We start from the raw sequence: 17727 nt of genomic DNA, 5'->3' as shown, positions 1-17727 counted from the left end.
GTGGGGGTAGGGGAGGGTGACAAATTGATCATTCACGGCATTCAGATGGACTCCTCCCTTTCCCCCCCCCCCCGGTCAGGTAGCGATTAAGGGTGTGGGGACATTCGCATCACGGCGAGATGTTTGTCTCTCTCTGTGTCTGGGATATTGCGCTTGATGTTCAAGGCAGAAATGAGAAATGGATCAAGCGTGAAACTGTTGCTGGAGGAGCCGTCAAGAGATAAACAGTCGTGCCGTCATGGATTTGTCTGCCACGAGCGACAAAGATCTGTTAATTTTGCCCGGACACTTGGTGGGGAAATGAAAAGGGGGTCCGGGTGGAACCAGCTGCAGCCGTCTCCAAAGATGAACAATTGCCTTCCGCAGCCAACGATCAGAACAGGACTCCTTTTAAACAAACAAACAAAAATGAACTATGAGCGTGGCTGAGCATTTAAACTTTTTCTTGCTGCAGTGTATAGTAGTGTATAGCCGCACAATGTGCTAGGAAGGGGGGATTGTTCCCCTCTTTTATGAATGGGTAAAGTGGGAGGGGCATATTGCTATCAGCCCCTGATGTCAGCACACCCGGTGAAATCCTTACCTAGCGTTTTTGTTCCAAGACTGAAAGCAAATCTGTCTGTGTCTCAGGCTGGCTTTTTAGAGCAAATAATCTTTGGCTAATGAAATTATCCATCCCTTGCCTCATAAATAATCCAGATCAGTTCAATAAGTAACAGGCATCATGCGTAAAGCCCGTTTTGAGCAGTTTAATTTTGCCTTTCCTGAGCGGTGAGCAGGGAAACCCTTTCCCACGGACACTGCTGAGGGCTTCGAGGAAGTGAAGATCGATATCCTTTTCCTTTTTGGCTCTTTCGGCCGAGCCTGATGTTCTGTTGTTGTCTTCAGAATTCATTGCTGAAGCTGCAAGGCCTTGAGGCTGACCTCTGTTCTGCATTTTTGCCAACCCAGGAAGAAACTCCTCACCTGCTGGCTTCAAAGGATCCAGTCGCTCCCTCGGTCCAAATTGGGGCACAAGCGGATGGGGACAGCTGCGCAGGTAAGAGGGGCTTTTGTTTGATGCCGTGTCCTTGTTTGTCGTTGCTGGTCAGTTGACTGACCCGGATTTTGAAGCTGTCTGCATTAAACACTGCAAACACTGTGCATTTAAACATGCAAAAACTGCAAATGTAAATGAAAAAGAAATGCATCCCACTTTGGAAAATTGTCGGCAGATATTAATTATTTGGAAGAGGAGCATTTTGTTCTTTATCTTTATCTTTATTAACCTTTAATAGGCATAGATACATCAAGATTTACACAGACACATTCTGCAGTCTCAAGTATAGTTCAATAGCAAGGAAAGAGGAGCATTTTGTTGTGGAAAGGGTTTCCACAATTTCTTTTGATGGTTTCCAACAGCTGTGCTCTGAATTTCTTTATTGCCGTAAGAACTGCCCTTGTTTTTAATAATTTCTGGCACCCTGATTGGCTTCTTTCTTTCCTACCGTTGTTGATTTTGATTGATCAGCCCCGTAGAGTGACAAAGGGAGCGTGAAAGTGTTACAAACCTCTGGGTTCGGATTGATGATCTTCATCGAGCATAGTTTGAGCTTTCTGTAAAACCCACTAGAAATCACTTCTTGGAAATAGACGGATTCCAGGCTGGGCGTTCTCCGTCAGTATAGAACTTTGCAATCACGCAGATGGCACTAGCTGATTGCCTGGCGCAGGCAGAAGGAGAATCGCTGTGTAGAGAAAATGGGTCAGAGCTAACAAGACTAATATAGCAAGCCGATGAGTTTCAGGCCAGGCTTAAATGCAGAGATGCTCTGTTGCCTCTGCTAAAGCAAATGGGTCAGTGTTACACGGCCTAATCCCAAGGTAATTTTTAGGGATAAAGTGGATCTGGCAGAATAGCTTGTTTTAAAAGCTTCCTAATTCCTGGTCATTTTGCAAGGGCTAATTTCTGGGCATTGAACACATGAAGCTGCCCTTTGTTGAGTCAGACCGTTGGTCCCTCAAGGTGAGTACTGTTTTGTTTTTTCCCTAAAGGTACAGCTCCTTGTACTGGGGGTGGACCCCACAGCCTTCTGCTGTGCATGCCAAGAACCGTCCAGCGTGCCAGGAGGAAGCCATCTCTAAGGAAAAAATGTGAATAATTTGGCAATTCTGCTTTTAAGATTCATTCCGCAGATTAGAGTCAGTGGTGCGTAGACTCCACTGCTCTTGATAGAGGAGCACAGTATCGTTAGACATGCTCTGGTTGAGGCAAGGAATACAAAAGCCATTCAGTTGTACTGTCTCATTTTAACCCAAAGGATTTAAACCAGGGGTCTGCAACCTGCGGCTCTCCAGATGTTCATGGACTACAAATCCCAACAGCCCCTGCCAGCATGGGCAATTGGCCAATGCTGGCAGGGGCTGATGGGGTTTGTAGTCCATGAACATCTGGAAAGCCGCAGGTTGCAGACCCCTGATTTAAAACAAGTGTGTCCTTAGTCTGGGCTGTATAATAATGCAAAATTGCCACGTTACATATTAAAGATATGCTGCGTAATATTGTGAAATTGAATGTAAATGCTCTGTATTTTTTTAATGAGCCCTTGTAATTTGCAGGGCGGGCCTAAACAGAATTGGACTCCTCAAACCCCATTTACTTCAATGGAGTTAGAAGGATAGAAGCCTGTTGCAATTTGGGTTCAGGGCAAGAGAAAACAAATGAAAAGTATACAGCTGGGTGTTTCTATCACCTTGGATCACTGCCACAGTGCCTAACATCTGGTAGATGCCTTGTCTATTATCTGATGATAGGCCATGTACAGATGCCAGAAGATACTTGGGATTCACCTGAACTAGAACAGGTATTCCCAGCATTGTGCCTGTGAGCCCCATGGGGCCTCTCAGCACCCTTTGTGGCACTGGCCAAGTGCTTTTAGGAAGTAGGTGGAGCCAGGTAGGACCTTTGCCCTGCAAGGCTTGTGACTGGCTATTGAAGATTTGATTGGCTGTGCAGATTTTTGTTTAAGTTGCATTGGCAGCAGCTTCCACCGTAGCACAAGGATTTACACTGTGTGACTCAAGTTAAGCTGCAGCAGTAATTTTGTCACTGGCTCTGCCTCTTGTGGCAGCCATTTTGTTGCCGTGTCCACCATGGTGTGTCGGATTTCCAAATGAGCCCACAGGTTCAAAAAGGTTCCGGAGCCTATAATGAACTGGAGTCTTTTCATTTGATATGGTGTCTAAATCGTTCAGGAAGATTTTAACCACACCAATGAAAACCCTTAGTGAACAGGCGTGGGCAGGGATGTGGCCTTGGGGAAAGGGATGGGCAGACCTTGTCCTCTACTAGTCTAGGAGCTCATGTGTTGCATAAGGAATGCCCCAGCTAGTTGATTAGCTGCATCCATGTCAGCTGCTATATATGAGAAACGCGCCATCATTCCAGTGTAATAATAGCTGGTGGGGCAAAAGTAGATGGAGAAGGCTCCACTCACACCTTTCTCACTTCAGTTTATTCTTATTCTGATGTATGGCCAGGCCATTCCCAGACATCTCTTGTTCAAAGGATCAGGTAGTAACCGATGGCCCAGGTGGCCCGGGCTAGCCTGCTCTTGTCAGATCTCAGCGCCCCTCCCCAAAAAAACTCTGTTGTGGGGAGAGGAAGGGAAAGAAGTTTGTAAGATGCCTTGAGTCTCCTTATAGAAGAGAAAGGTAGGGTATAAATCCAAACTCTTCTCTTCTACTTGCAAACATAAGAACATAAGAACTAGCCTGCTGGATCAGACCAGAGTCCATCTAGTCCAGCATTCTGCTACTCGCAGTGGCCCCCCAGGTGCCTTTGGGAGCTCACATGCAGGATGTGAAAGCAATGGCCTTCTGCTGCTGCTGCTCCTGAGCACCTGGTCTGCTAAGGCATTTGCAATCTGAGATCAAGGAGGATCAAGATTGGTAGCCATAGATCGACTTCTCCTCCATAAATCTGTCCAAGCCCTTTTTAAAGCTATCCAGGTTAGTGGCCATCACCACCTCCTGTGGCATCATATTCCAAACACCAATCACACGTTGTGTGAAGAAGTGTTTCCTTTTATTAGTCCTAATTCTTCTCCCCAGCATTTTCAATGAATGCCCCCTGGTTCTAGTATTGTGAGAAAGAGAGAAAAATTTCTCTCTATCAACATTTTCTACCCCATGCATAATTTTATAGACTTCAATCATATCCCCATGTTATACAAACAACCCATGTTCAAATGTTCTCATTCCAAGTCTTCTGAAGTGTGCATGCCTTTTGCCATGTAAGAAAAACTTTGATGTAAAGCACCCATCTTGCAGTGCTATTGTATGAATTAGTCCTCAGCTTACATCTCCGTTTCATATCTGCATAACCAGTTTCTGTGGATAAAGGAAAAAAAATCTTCAATAACACTGGTGTCCTCGAAAGGCTTGTGTTAATGATTTTGTGCAGTCTGGAGAATCAGAATCTTCTTTCCTTATTTCAAAAGGAGTGCGGCCGTTCCATTCTCTTGCCTTGCCAACGAAGGAAATAGGCATGGGTCTTTGTAGAAATAATGTGTTCGAAAATGAAAACCATTCCATCATCAAAGTCTAGTTTTCTGCTTGGGTTGCTTTTCCTCACAAGCTGTTAGATCTCAAATTTGTTTTCCCATCTTACAGCCTGGTCTGAAGCAAGTTTATCTAGGAGCAGGACATCTTAAGTGCAGTGAGTTCCCCTTCCTCTCCCAATAAGCATGCTTAGGTTGGCAGTAAATAAAGGATTTGCTTAAATGTTTCATACTGGGAACTTTTGCACATGCAGAATAATGCACTTTCAGTCCACTTTCAATGCCCTTTGCAGCTGGAGTTTACTGTGCAAAATAGCAAAATCCACTTGCAAACAATGGTGAAAGTGCATCGAAATTGCAATATTCCGCATGTGCAAAAGTGCCCTCTGTACGCACTCTCCTTAGACATTGACATAACTTTATCTCAGCACACTTTGGTTCCTGTTATGTGATGGCCAATAATCATGTCTTCTGGGGAGCACCGGTGAACCCGTAACCGTCTTTTTAATGTGCGCAGCAAATGAGCGTGCCTTCTGTAAAAGACCGCTTGAATTCATCTTGTCATTTCAGAGCCTGGGCAGAGCTACAAAGAGATTCAGACTGATGCAGACAATGGCCATGAAGACCATCACTCCTTAGGGACCAGCCGATTGTTGTACCACATTACGGATGGAGATAATCCTCTGCTGTCTCCTCGCTGCTCCATTTTTAGCCAAAGCCAGAGATTTAATTTAGACCCGGAGTCAGCTCCTTCGCCGCCAAGTGCTCAACTGTTCATGATGTAAGCTAATAAGTATTGTATTTCTGCTTCTGTCTCATCCTTAATGGTTGGGGTCTCCTAACTGGGGATCTCCCAACAATTTTTGTGGTTGACTCAATGTCATTTTGTTTGGGTCTCAAATATTACACAAGCCAGAACTGAAGTGTTTTCAGAAGAGTGGAAACATCCCTGTTGTTTGGCCAGGAGTTGAGAATTCTTGTACCCAGCCTCTCTGTGAAGACCTCAGTTATCAAAAGGAGGAATTGACTGGTTTGGACCACTTTGGATGTTTCCAGGAAAGTTCCATCCCAGTGCAATTATCAGACAAGTCACTAAGCAGGAATCTTGGAGTAGCATCATAATCTATCAGACAGTCCCTTTAATATACTTTCATGTACATTTTAAGTCTGTTTTCAGTGTTGTTGGGATGCCCTGTAGCAAACTTTAAGGGCTCCAACTGCAAAGATCTCATTTTTATGAGCAGTGAGAAGTCTCAGTAGCCATCACAGTTGGCTACTGCAGAGGAAAATGGAGCCCGGTGCAAAATTGGAGTTTTGCTGCCCCCCCATGTTAATTTGTGTTTTTTGTATTTTTAGTGTTTTTTTCAGTTTTTGGCCTGCAGGGGGCGCAGTTTTTAGGCTAGCAGCATCAAAATTTCAGGGTATCTTTAGGAGACTCTCCTAATGATACCTCCCAGGTTTGGTGAAGTTTGGTTCAGGGGGTCTCTCAAAAGGGGTTATGGACCCTCAAAAGGGTAGCTCCATCTATTATTAGCTCCCCATGGAAACATAACTTTGGACCCCCCCCCAACCAAACTTCACCAAACCTGGCTGGTATCAGCAGTAGACTATCCTGATGATACCACCTAAGTTTAGTGAAGTTTGGTTCAGGGGGTCCAAAGTTATGGACCCTCAAAAGGTAGCCCCATCTACTATTAGCTCCCTTTGGAAACAATGAGGAATGGGGCACCTTCTTTGGGGGTTCATAACTTTGGACCTTCAGCAAACTTGGCTTCAAACTTCAGCAAACTTGGCTGGTGTCATCAGGAGTGTTGCTGGACGATATCCTGAAATTTTGGCGCCACTATCCTACAAACTGCGCCCCCTGCCGGCCGACAAAGTAAAAACACTAAAAATATCAAAAAATAAATTTTTGCTGCCCCACCAGGCACACGCCCGGGGCAACACGCACCCCCCTTCCCCGTGGTAGCTACACCACTGGGCTACTGCCATCGCAGTCCTCCTTGGGAGGAGAGCGCAGCAGAGGTTTATGACATTCTGCTAGCATTTGCTTTGTTTACATATGTTTAAGCAGAGGCATAGTAGTACATCAGGGCAGCAGATCCACAACCGTACATCAGGTCCCCAGACAGATAGCAAGAGGAAGATCCCACATGCCCAGATGCTTCAGCCAATTCTCAGCAGAATTCGTCTGCTTTTTTCTTTGACTTCCCCAGAATCCAAAATGGCACTTTCCACCTGACACATCTGCCCACTCCTTTCAGCCAGGTGCGGAATTATCTTTCTCTGTGTTCTGATGGGCTGAGTGAACAGTTACGATGACCCACAGAGTGGGATAAGTGCCCTTACAGGAAAACGTGAACGTTTCTCGTTCAGTATAGGATTTCCTGAGCTTCAGTGATCAGGATCCAAGCCTGTAACAGTCCTCCAAAATTCCCTGGCTCTCACCCACAGCCTGTGGTGCAGAAACACCCAACCGGTGTCTGACTCCACTTCCTGTTCTGCTGATCACATGCTCGAAAACCACATATGCTTGGGAAGAGCAGAGAAGCTGCTTTTGCTAGGCTGGCTTCCAATGTTGAAGGAAGACTCGTGACAACTGGCAGCTAGAAGTGCCAGCTTCTCTACTGGCCACCAGGCTGGTGCGATTATTAGATAAATATTTATCTTTAAGCTGTTAAAAAAACTTCACTTGTTGATACTGTTTAGCAGAACGAAACTCTTTGAAAGGTGCAAGAGGACTCTGTTTTCTGTCCCGCCGCGCAGTCGTTTTCACCTCCCTGTTTCACCTCCCTGTTTGTCCCAACGGTCCTGTTTTGTGGGTCTGCCGAGATTACTTGTAGTTTTGTTTTTCAGGGGATGGTGACAAAAGCAGGAAACGGATCATACCTGATAGGCCATTATGTGTGTTGCATTCGTTTTTGACCAAGTTCAGCAGACCTTCTATAACTGCGGGTAGAATCCCACTCCAGATACAGGACTACACTCATCAGTTTGCCAGCATGGCCAATTGGCCATGCTGGCAGGGGCTAATGGGAATTGTAGTCCATAACATCTGGAGTGCCAAAGGTTCGCCACCACTGTTCTATAATGATTTGTACAAAGATTATAATTTCTAAATTCTCCTGATGGAGAGGCCAAGGTGCCTAATCTATGAGCATTCATTTTGTTTTGTTGTTCTGTGGTAGTCTCTGGTCAGGCAGCCTTTGCAGCTTTTGAAGACCATCGAGCGACAGAATCCTTGTACCACAAACAGCGGGGCTCCTCTCATGCTGCCTCCAGTCTGGATAGTTTTTCAGTCAGACCTTCTCCCAGTTGGGAGCACCACACAGCTTCTGATGGTGTTGTGAAGAAATTGCTACCCCGTTTTGAGCAAAGAGGGATTTTATGGAGGCTTACGGCAGGGTACAAAAGGCCGAGTCTCCTTTTTTGTTTCGCCACCAAGACTTGACTGATCTGTAACGATTGTATAGGATTATTCAGGCAAGAGATTTTCAGAGATGGTTTCCATTGTCTTCTGCTGTGCCATGCCCCTGGTATTCCTCAGAGTTCACCCCACCGAATACTTGCCAGACGAAGAATGTGTTGTCGACCTGCCACTCAGCAATTTCCATGGCAGAGTGAGGATCTTTCTCAGATCCTAATCTGACACTTTAACCACTACCCTGTGCTGCCTCTTTCCTGATCTTCAGGCAGAAATACAATTTTTACATCCCAGTATCTAATAGCGAGAGCTAGTCCAGAGGTGGGATCCAGCAGGTTCTCACCAGTTCCCGAGAGTGGGCTACTAATTATTTGTGTGTGCCGAGAGGGGGTTACTAATTGGGTCTGCTTTTCTGTTAGAAATTCCATTAGGTCCAAAAATCACAAAGTTCTGTTGTTTCCTATGTGGCTGGTTAGTGAAGGTAGAAAACGGGATAATTCTCCCTGTTGGGCTGTTTTAAAAACATGTTTTAGAAATATGGTAAAGTTCCTTGTTTAAGGAAAGTTTCCTTCTTTTGATTTCTAGAAACAAAATTAAGTATTTGAAAGTATTAAGTATTTAACAGGCAGTCAATTAGAAGAGAAGTAGTTGTTTCTGTTGGCAGTAGACGATAGGACTTGCTATAATGAGTTTAAATTATGGACAGAAAGATACCAGCTGGAAATTAGGAACTTTTTTTTACAGTAAGAGTTTTTTACAGTAACCGAGAAATTATGAATTCCCCGCCCTGGAATGCCCAGCCACGCCCCCATCGTGCCCCGCCCAGCCCCACTGGCGCTACGCCATTGTTTGAATCCCATCACCATGGGAACCTGTTACTAAAATTTTTGGATCCCACCACTAGGCTAGTCTCCACATTGGCAGGTGAATCTGTACAACATACATGTATGATTTAGGACCGTGTCTGCTGAAAAATCTGACTTAGAAAAACTAATTTGGGGGTCTCCCTCCCCAGGTTAATTGCAATGTTTACACATGCACAGATATTGCCGCCCCTCCCCCCCAATCCTGTTGGAGTTCAGGTGGCATTTTTAGGTCACCACAGAAGCAAAGAGGCAGGCTGGAAGGCAGGGGGGTGGGGGAGGAAGGAAACAGATGTGAGGCCAGAACTCATGTCCGGCCTGCGCAGCTGTTTTGAGAAAAGATAGGTTAGAAATAAACTCCCAAAAAGCATCAGACATCTGACATCAGAAACAGACAGGACAGTTTTTACTTAACAGAATATAGAAAGTTACAGAATGTGAACTCTCCCAAGGGAGAGGCACGCCCTGGGTGCTCTCAAAAGAGAGACACGCCCACCATACGAAAGACCTTAATCTTTATAGATACAAAGAATACATACGTCACAGTTCATCCCCTTACTCACATACATAATCCATACCCCTTTCACGTGCTATAAGCATGAACCTTAAAATCCCATTGGATGATTCTGTCTCCTTGTCACATTAAGACAACCTCTATCCTACGTGTCAAATGCTGCATGCTCTTAGCTCATCTCCCTCTACCCATATGCAAATGGCTGCAATAAAACTAACTTCTGCCTTTTCTTGTTTCCAAGAATAACCTGTTTTCTTACTTTTCTAAGTTTGCTCCTGAAGAGAGATACACCTCAGGGTATGCAGGCTGATCTACCTACATTCTTTTAGATCATAAAACTTCCCTTTTCCCAGTTTGAAATGATTTAACTTTGATTCTAACAATTATACCTTCGATTCTAATACAGTAGAATTATAGTAAAATACAAGTACATATAAATCTCTCATCATTTCTGTGTTCATTTAACATATATATATATAAACACTTTCTCCTATTTAACTAATCACATTCATTTCTATTCTAATCTATTTTATGATTTTGTTATTCAAGTAGCTATCCCCTATAGCTAGTTCTAACCAAAAACAAAGTTATACAGTATATGTCTTCTGTCACATACTAACCTTTAGTGACAAGATCTTAAAGATGTTTACCTTTGCTTGCCTGCATAACTGCTACGTGCAGTTTGACCATCTGCTAACATGCAGGCCTGCTGGTCTCTTATACAGAAACCCCATTTTGATTCTTAGAAATCTTTGGTTCATACAAACTTCCATATTCCTTAATCAAATATAATTTGTAGGCATTCTGGTCCACCTCCACACAGAGATGGCAGCAAAGAGGAAATCAATATTTTCTCTCCCCAATGGGTCCTTGCGTGTCCCCTCTAGTCATCCAAAATGTTTGGCCTTGCTATTTTTAATGGACTAGCTCAGGGCATTGTGGTTGAACTGGGCTTCCAGTTGGAAGTGATTACCTGTGTCTTTTCCTTCTTGGGATTTAAAGCAGCATGGATGGGCCGGATCTGACTGGGAGAAATGGTTCGCAGCCAGGCGGGGGGGGGGATCAGCTACGCTACAGCTTCTTTCTGCAATTCAGTTGTACATCTGGATCTGATCATTAGAGTCACTTCTGGTCTGGAGTTCCATTTTGACTGGCAGAATCCTTTCCATCATTTTGACTGGCAGAATCCCTCCATCCCGCTGGTGGTGTGAAATGGTCTTAGATTCTGGTGACCCATAGGCTTTTTCAAATTCCAGGCCAAGAAGTTCTTCTCGGGGTAACTGTGATGACTGCAAAGAGCCACAGACGATCGCACAACTCACCAAGCACCTGCAGAGTCTTAAGAGGAAAATCAGGAAATACGAAGAAAAGTTTGAGCAAGAAAAGAATTATCGGGTAAGAAACCCAAACAGGCCAGCAAACCGCACTCAAGTAAAATACATGTTGTGTATTAGAAAAGGGAAGATGGTTGGTTGGGGGAGTGTTCATGAAAGAACGTTTGGCAAGTTGTGTGGGCCTGGTGTGATGTTTCTGTCCATCTGTCTGGTCTATTTTTCTTCTGCCCTTCTTCCAAGAAGCTAATGGCAGTGAGCATGTTTCTCCCGTCCTTACTTTTTCCTTTTTAAATTGATATTTTATTGTATTTACAAAAAATTACAGAAAAGGGAAAAATGAAAAATAAGTAACATAACATGGATCTGCCTTTATAGTCTTATAAATTTATCTTTTTTTTCATGTAATGTAGATCCAAGTTAAAAAAAAGATTTTAAAAAGAAACCAAAAAGGAAACACAAGGAAGACTGGGACAGAAGAGAGAAGAGAGGGGTTGTGGGGAGAAGGTAGCTTCTAAGAGCTCAAAGGCTAGCAGCACATACTTACTGATCCAAAGCGGTTTCAGAACTGGTAGGTCTATTAATAGAACTCAGCTAGTCCACCTGTTGAATTGAATATCCCCAGGTGTCCAGATCCTGGCGAGGCAAGAACCGAGCCACTGTGGTGTAGTAGTTAAGAGCAGGTGGATTCTAATCTGGAGAACTGGGTTTGATTCACCACACCTCCACCTGAGTGGCAGAGGCTTATCTGGTGAACCAGATGTGTTTCTACACTCCTACATTCTTGCTGGGTGACCGTGAACTAGTCACAGTTTTTCGGAACTCTCACAGCCCCACCTACCTCGCAAGGTGTCTGTTGTGGGGACAGGAAGGGAAAGGAGCTTGTAAGCCACCTTGAGTCTCCTTACAGGAGGGAAAGGTGGGGTATAAATCCAAACCATCCTCCTCCTCCTCCTCCTCCTTCTTCTAGTTGGTGAGATTATCTCTTTCAGTAGGGTGTGGCAGGGACCTCTTGAGGGCTCAGAAGTGCCGTTTCTCTGGCAGTCCACTTTGTCCTTATTTTATCCTTGTAACACCCCTGGGTGATTTGCCCCAAAGTAGCCATTGGCTGTTTAGTAGAGTTACCAGCTGCCAGATGGGACCTGCAGATCTCTTGGAATTACAGCTGATCTCCAAACTAAAGAATTCTGTCTCCATGGAGAAAATGGCTGCTTTGAAAAGTGGTATTATATCTGACTGAGGCCCCTTCAGGAATTTCCCCACCTGGCTATTAAGGGATTTGAATTTTTGTCTCCCAGGTTCTAGTCAGGCATGTTAGCCACTACACAAGTAGAAGTAATGTCCTTCGCCTAGTGCTGATGCCAGTGAGTGACCTCATAGTACCTGTGACCTTGGAGAGGCACGTGCCAGTTAAACAGTGACACCACAGATGCCACTCTTGAGTGCCAGATCTTGGGCACTGCCTGGCTATTAGCACAGTTAGGGAGCAGCAATATTTGATCATGACAGAGGTGGGAGGAAGGAAGGGCGGTTAGTTTTTAACCTCTTAAATAGGGAGAAAGAAAAGATGTATGAGAGGCATTAGCTCATCCAGTAGGTAAGAATGGAATTGCATGTGGTAGTTTTAAATGCACTTAAAGGAAAGCAAGTCAGAGGAAACCAGGTATTCACAGAGATGTTATTCTTACCTAGTATGAATACACGTAAATATGAAGAGAAGGGAAGGTACTCTTCCATTATTATTGTAGATTTCACAGCTGCCAGATCTTTAGCTGGTTATTGGCCTTCATTACAATTCGAGCCTTACCCAGAAGCCTAGGAAGTTGTAATGTATCGGCGTAGCATTCATGCAGATCCCAGCAGGGCTGCCTTCTGAATTTGACAGATGTTAATTTTGTCAATTCAAAGATGTTTCAAGTGCTGCCCTAGTGTTTTTGGGATGGCGCCCAGCGTGCCGATTACCACTGGGACGACCTCAGCTGGTTTGTGCCATAGACGCTTGAAGCCTTCGATTTTCAAATCAGCTGTATCTAGTGACCTTCTCATGTTCTTTTTTTTTTCAACGACCCTGCTGTCACCCGGGGACTTGCTAGGTGTCGCATGATGGTCACAAATTTCTTTGTCCTCATGATCACTTGGTGTGATGTTCCTGGTGTGTATTGTGTTTCAACACTTTATTATTATTATTATACACATAACACAGCACAAGTGTCTGGAATTCATCTCTGAATATCGAGTCCTTCCCAAGGACCCTAGGATATTAGAGGTATTATTATGTGAGAATATGTGCAGTTCCTAGAAGTGCTGCTTTCTGCAGCATGTGGACTGATGTTCTTGGTCCAAGTTTAGGCTTTCCAGATTGTACTTTCAAGAGATTTCTTGGGATTCCTCCTAGAGCAATCAATTACTAGTGGGATTACTTGTTGTTCTTTTTGCCACAATTGTTCAACTTCAATTTGTAGGGTCCTTGTATTCTTGTGATCTTTTCCAGCTCTTTGTCCCTCTAACCCCTGCTGTTGTCAATCTGGCACAGCAAACATCTATGATCCAAACATGTTTTTTCTCTATCACTGTTATGTGTCTGGAGGGTGTTGTGTGCCAGGGTGTAAAGTCTGGTCTTGTTCCACATTCTAAAGTCCCAGAGTATTTTTGCTTCTTCATTTTCTTCTCTGGCTTGTGCTCGTACCAGGTTATTATTATTATTATTATTATTATTATTATTATTATTATTATTATTATTATTATTATTACTACTACTACTCCTACTACTACTCCTACTACTACTCCTACTACTACTCCTACTACTCCTACTACTACTCCTACTCCTACTCCTACTCCTACTACTACTACTACTTAATTTTTGTTTAATGTCCCAACTGCCAGTTCTTTAGCTAATTGTTGGCCTTTCATTACAATTTGAGCAGGCCCCGGACATTGTAATGAATCTGCATAGTATTCATGTGGATCCCAGCAGGGCTGCCTTCTGAATCTGACCTAGGTTGATTTTGTCAATTTGAAGATGTTTTAAGTATCACCCTAACGTTTTTGGAATGGTGCCCAGGGTGCCGATTACCACTGGGACGACCTCCGCTGGTTCGTGCCATAGTCGCTGGATCTCTGTTTTCAAATTGTGGCATTTATTATTGGGGTTGTTGTTTATTTAATTATTTATTTGATTATTTCATACCCCATTGTCTCCCGCCAAAGTGGGCTCCGAGCATCTCACTTGAACAGTTTCTTAAAATGCCATATAAAAGATAAAATAACAATATAAAAAATAGATAATCTGATAAAATACAGATGACACTAAAAAACTTAATCAAAGGTGGAACAACTTACCATCCCCCTCCCAATTTAATAAAATAGAAGAAGATAAGGAGAGGGCACGCTTTTCCTTTTTTGCTTCCTTGTGCAACAGATTGGTTGACTACTTGGCATTCTGTTACTTGTTTTCGGCTATTCTGACTCTCCCCTGTTAAAAATCATTTTTTTCCGGCTTGTATGAAGGCTCAAATGCATGTGATTCTGGGATATTTATGGGTTGCGTTGTTTTAAAAGCTAAAACCAGTCCATGATGGCTTGATTCTGACTGGGACTGTAAAGTGTGTCTGTGGGAGAGAGGGCGGGGTTTAACCCTCCCTCTCTGCCATTCTCACAATCTAGCACATCTTCAGGGATTCTCTATTTTCCCCATTGTGGTAAGTATACAGATACTGAAACAGGGATGTAGGACAAAATTAATCTGGTTAATGTAGAACATGGCCAATTGGCCATTCCAGCAGGGGCTGATGGGAATTGTAGTCCATGAACATCTGAACCGCCAGAGTTGGACACCTCTGATGTAGATTAATACCAGAATGGCGCAGAATGGTGAGCTGCAGTACATCAATCACAACCTGAGTTTGACCCTGATGGAAGTTGGTTTCAAGTAACCGGCTCAAGGTTGACTCAGCCTTCCATCCTTCTGAGGTTGGTAAAATGAGTACCCAGCTTGCTGGGAGTAAAGTGTGGATGACTGGGGAAGGCAATGGCAAACCACCCCATTAATGTAGTCTGCCTAGTAAACATTGCGAGAGCTGTACAGCTAACAGCCAGTGTTGCAGCCTAACCAAGCTGCAAAGTTGAGATCCATGTGGTGTAATGGGTGGAGCATCAGGGTAGGATTTGGGAGATCCAGGTTCGAATCTACATTCTACTATGGAAGCTTGCTGGGTGATCTTGGGCCAGTCATACCCACCGCCTAGCCCACCTCTCAGGTTAGCTGTGAGGTTGAAATGGAGACTAATGGAAGCGGCTTCATGTTCCATTGGGAGGAAAGCAGGCTAGAAGTTATCTAACTAACTAAATAAAACTGTGCCTCCTTCTTTCCTGTCCAGCCTTCCCACGCCGACAAAATTGCCAGTCCCGAAGTAATGAAATGGATGAACGATTTGGCCAAATGTCGTAAACAGCTCAAAGGTATCCATTGAGTATATCTTATTTAAAAATCACAGTGTTTCTGTTTTACTAATGTGTCGCATTAAATTAATGGATAACAGTGGAAAGGAATGCAGCTTAAGACACAGCAGCGAGGTCCTTGCAGTGCTCCAAAGAAGATCCCATCACTCCTAACTGCACACTCAGCAAGCTGCAGCTGCCAGTCAGGCAATGAAACAGGGCCACTCACAGCCAAAGGGACAGTGGCAGTGGTGGGATCCAAAAATTTTAGTAACAGGTTCCCATGGTGGTGGGATTCAAACTGTGGCGTAGTGCCAATGGAGCTGGGCGGGGCATGACAGGGGTGTGGCTGGGCATTCCGGGGGCGGGGCATTCCTGGGCGGGGCTGTGGCAAGGAGCCGATTCGCCAGTCCTTGGGCGGGAAACGAATGCACGCAGGTGCAGGCTGCCACGCACGCCGGTGCACCTCCTGCTAGACTGCTTCAAGTTCTGCACGCTACTGCTGAGAGGAGGGGCGTAACTAAGGCAAAAATCACGTGGCAAAATCACCAATTAGTAGCCCCCTCTCGGCACACACAAATAATTAGTAACCTACTCTCGGGAACCTGTGAGAACCTGCTGGATCCCACCTCTGGTGGCAATACTAAGTTTGCAACATGGGCATCTGATTGCGGCTGGACGTGCTCAGCCATCTTGTGCCACTTGGCTTCTGGGAACAGGGCAGGGCACAGAGACTGATAGGTTGGGCTTCCCCCGGTTTCTGGATAAAAGAAAAGGTCTATGGGAAGTCTCTGCTGTCTTTGCAATTACATGTCCATGCATGCAGCATTCTTGACAAAACCGTTGTGCAAATCATGTACATTATATAAGTGGACTGGCCCAGTCATTTTTCCTTTGTTTCTTTAAATTGATTATAATTCATCTGAACAGCTACATACATAAGAAAGGGATTTGGGTTTCCATTGCTTTCCATTCCTCTTTTCAGAATTTTTTGTTTTCCTTTGGTATTTTACTATTGGAAAACCATAGGACTCTTTCAGTTTCAAGGAGGTTAGAGACCTTGAAGCTTGATACGTCCTTTAGTAGGGATTACAGTAGGATTGGGGAATGTGATCTGAGAGACACGCATCGCTGAATCTAATTTCCTGTCCTCAGCACTCCCATAATGCCAAGGGGGGTCAGCAATACTTTCATCCCCATAATGCACTGCTGAGGTCGCCTAGTTCTGAGAATCAGTCAGTACTGTAGGGCAGCTGGATCACAGTGCCGAACTGCTAAGGTTAAGTCCAAAAAGGTCAGGAGGTTACATGTCTATCCTCTATTGGTCATGAGTCATGTGCTAAGGAGGAGGGAGGTGGGATTACCCAATCATTTATCTCTTCTCTCCTGGGCACTTCCTCAGAGGCCTTTGACTCTTTAATGTTATTTTGAAACCTCAAAGCAAAGGGAACCCCTTTCCTTGTCTCTACATGACAAATATATATAGGCTTAATACCAATTTAGCAGTCACGACTGCCACCAAAGAATTCTGGGAAATGTAGTTTGAAGACAGTGCTGAGAATTCCTTTAGGGGTCCCCTACCTGCCTCCACTCTTGCTAGATGAAAGGGAAAAGTTATCTTAAACCAGTGGAAATGAATAGTAAAGAGATTCCTAATGGGCACATCGTCCAAGTGCTGCTATCATGCAGACTCCACTGAAATGAATGACGTTTTGCATGAATACACTGAATTCTCCCCCCACCCCCTTCTGAAATATTAAATAACTGAATCATTGATCTCACCCTGTGCAGTATAGAATTCCACTAATGGAGGTAATGCAGAGTTAATAGTTTTATTATGTGGATACTTTTCACGTGGTAACAATGAAATGAGATGTCTGATCCTGTTTTACAAAACGAGTTCAAGAACTTATTATTTTGCCATTCCGTAAACTGTGAGTGTCAGGTTTCACTAGGCTGGCCGGGTGGGGGTGTGGGTGGGGGGGGGGGTCCCTTGTTTCTGCTTTAATCTGTGCCTTTACCTGGTGGGAGATTGTGAACACCGTATACTTTTCCTCACCCAACCATGCTGCTTGTTCCACAAGATAAGGAGAGGGCAGGCTTTTTTTTTTTGACATCCTTGGTGTAATAAGAACTGTAATCTAATCAGAGTGCTACCATGTTCCCTTTGCCATAAGTGCCTGTTATCAAGTTCCTAATCCACAGCGGGTGGAATTAACCTGCAGGGTAGCAAAGGTGGAGCACTTTAAATCTGATTTGGCCTGTTGACGTCAGTGCGTTCAATTCAGCGTGCATTCCGCTTGTGCACTGATCAGGTTAAAGATGGAGCTGTAAGAGCATTATTCATCTGGAGCGCAGTCAATGGTGATGGAATGCCAGAATCTCTTTCTGTCTAGCAAGTTCTTCTTTGGGAGAAGGGTTCTAGTTAAGGTGGCAGCAGACTGTTCTCAGTTTCCCATTTTCAGGGCAAATAATTATTCCTCAGGAGAGTCAGTGCTTCTGGCCATAGCAGAAGGGAAAGGGCTGGAAACTCACCAGAAACATGGAATTGAACCTTTGGTTGTTACTGGCTGCAGATTTTTGGATAGCGGATGCTGCTCACCTGGTTAACCCTCAG

At 44.3% G+C, this 17727-nt stretch overlaps 1 protein-coding gene across 1 annotated transcript in view; it reads left to right on the top strand.

Annotated features, from left to right (window-relative positions):
- The window catches only part of FAM13C (family with sequence similarity 13 member C), a 97140-nt gene that overhangs the window by 54239 nt on the left and 25174 nt on the right, over positions 1-17727 (top strand). The window contains exons 5-8 of the mRNA XM_048506867.1: positions 952-1039; positions 5112-5322; positions 10599-10737; positions 15050-15131. Of these exons, the coding sequence (XP_048362824.1) occupies positions 952-1039; positions 5112-5322; positions 10599-10737; positions 15050-15131 (520 nt within the window). The remainder of the gene's footprint in view (positions 1-951; positions 1040-5111; positions 5323-10598; positions 10738-15049; positions 15132-17727) is intronic.

This window comes from Sphaerodactylus townsendi, linkage group LG08 (genome assembly GCF_021028975.2).
Source record: "Sphaerodactylus townsendi isolate TG3544 linkage group LG08, MPM_Stown_v2.3, whole genome shotgun sequence".
In the NCBI taxonomy this organism is placed as follows: Eukaryota; Metazoa; Chordata; class Lepidosauria; order Squamata; family Sphaerodactylidae; genus Sphaerodactylus; species Sphaerodactylus townsendi.
Note: the sequence above shows the minus strand (reverse complement) of the source record. Positions and strands in the feature narration are given on the sequence as shown.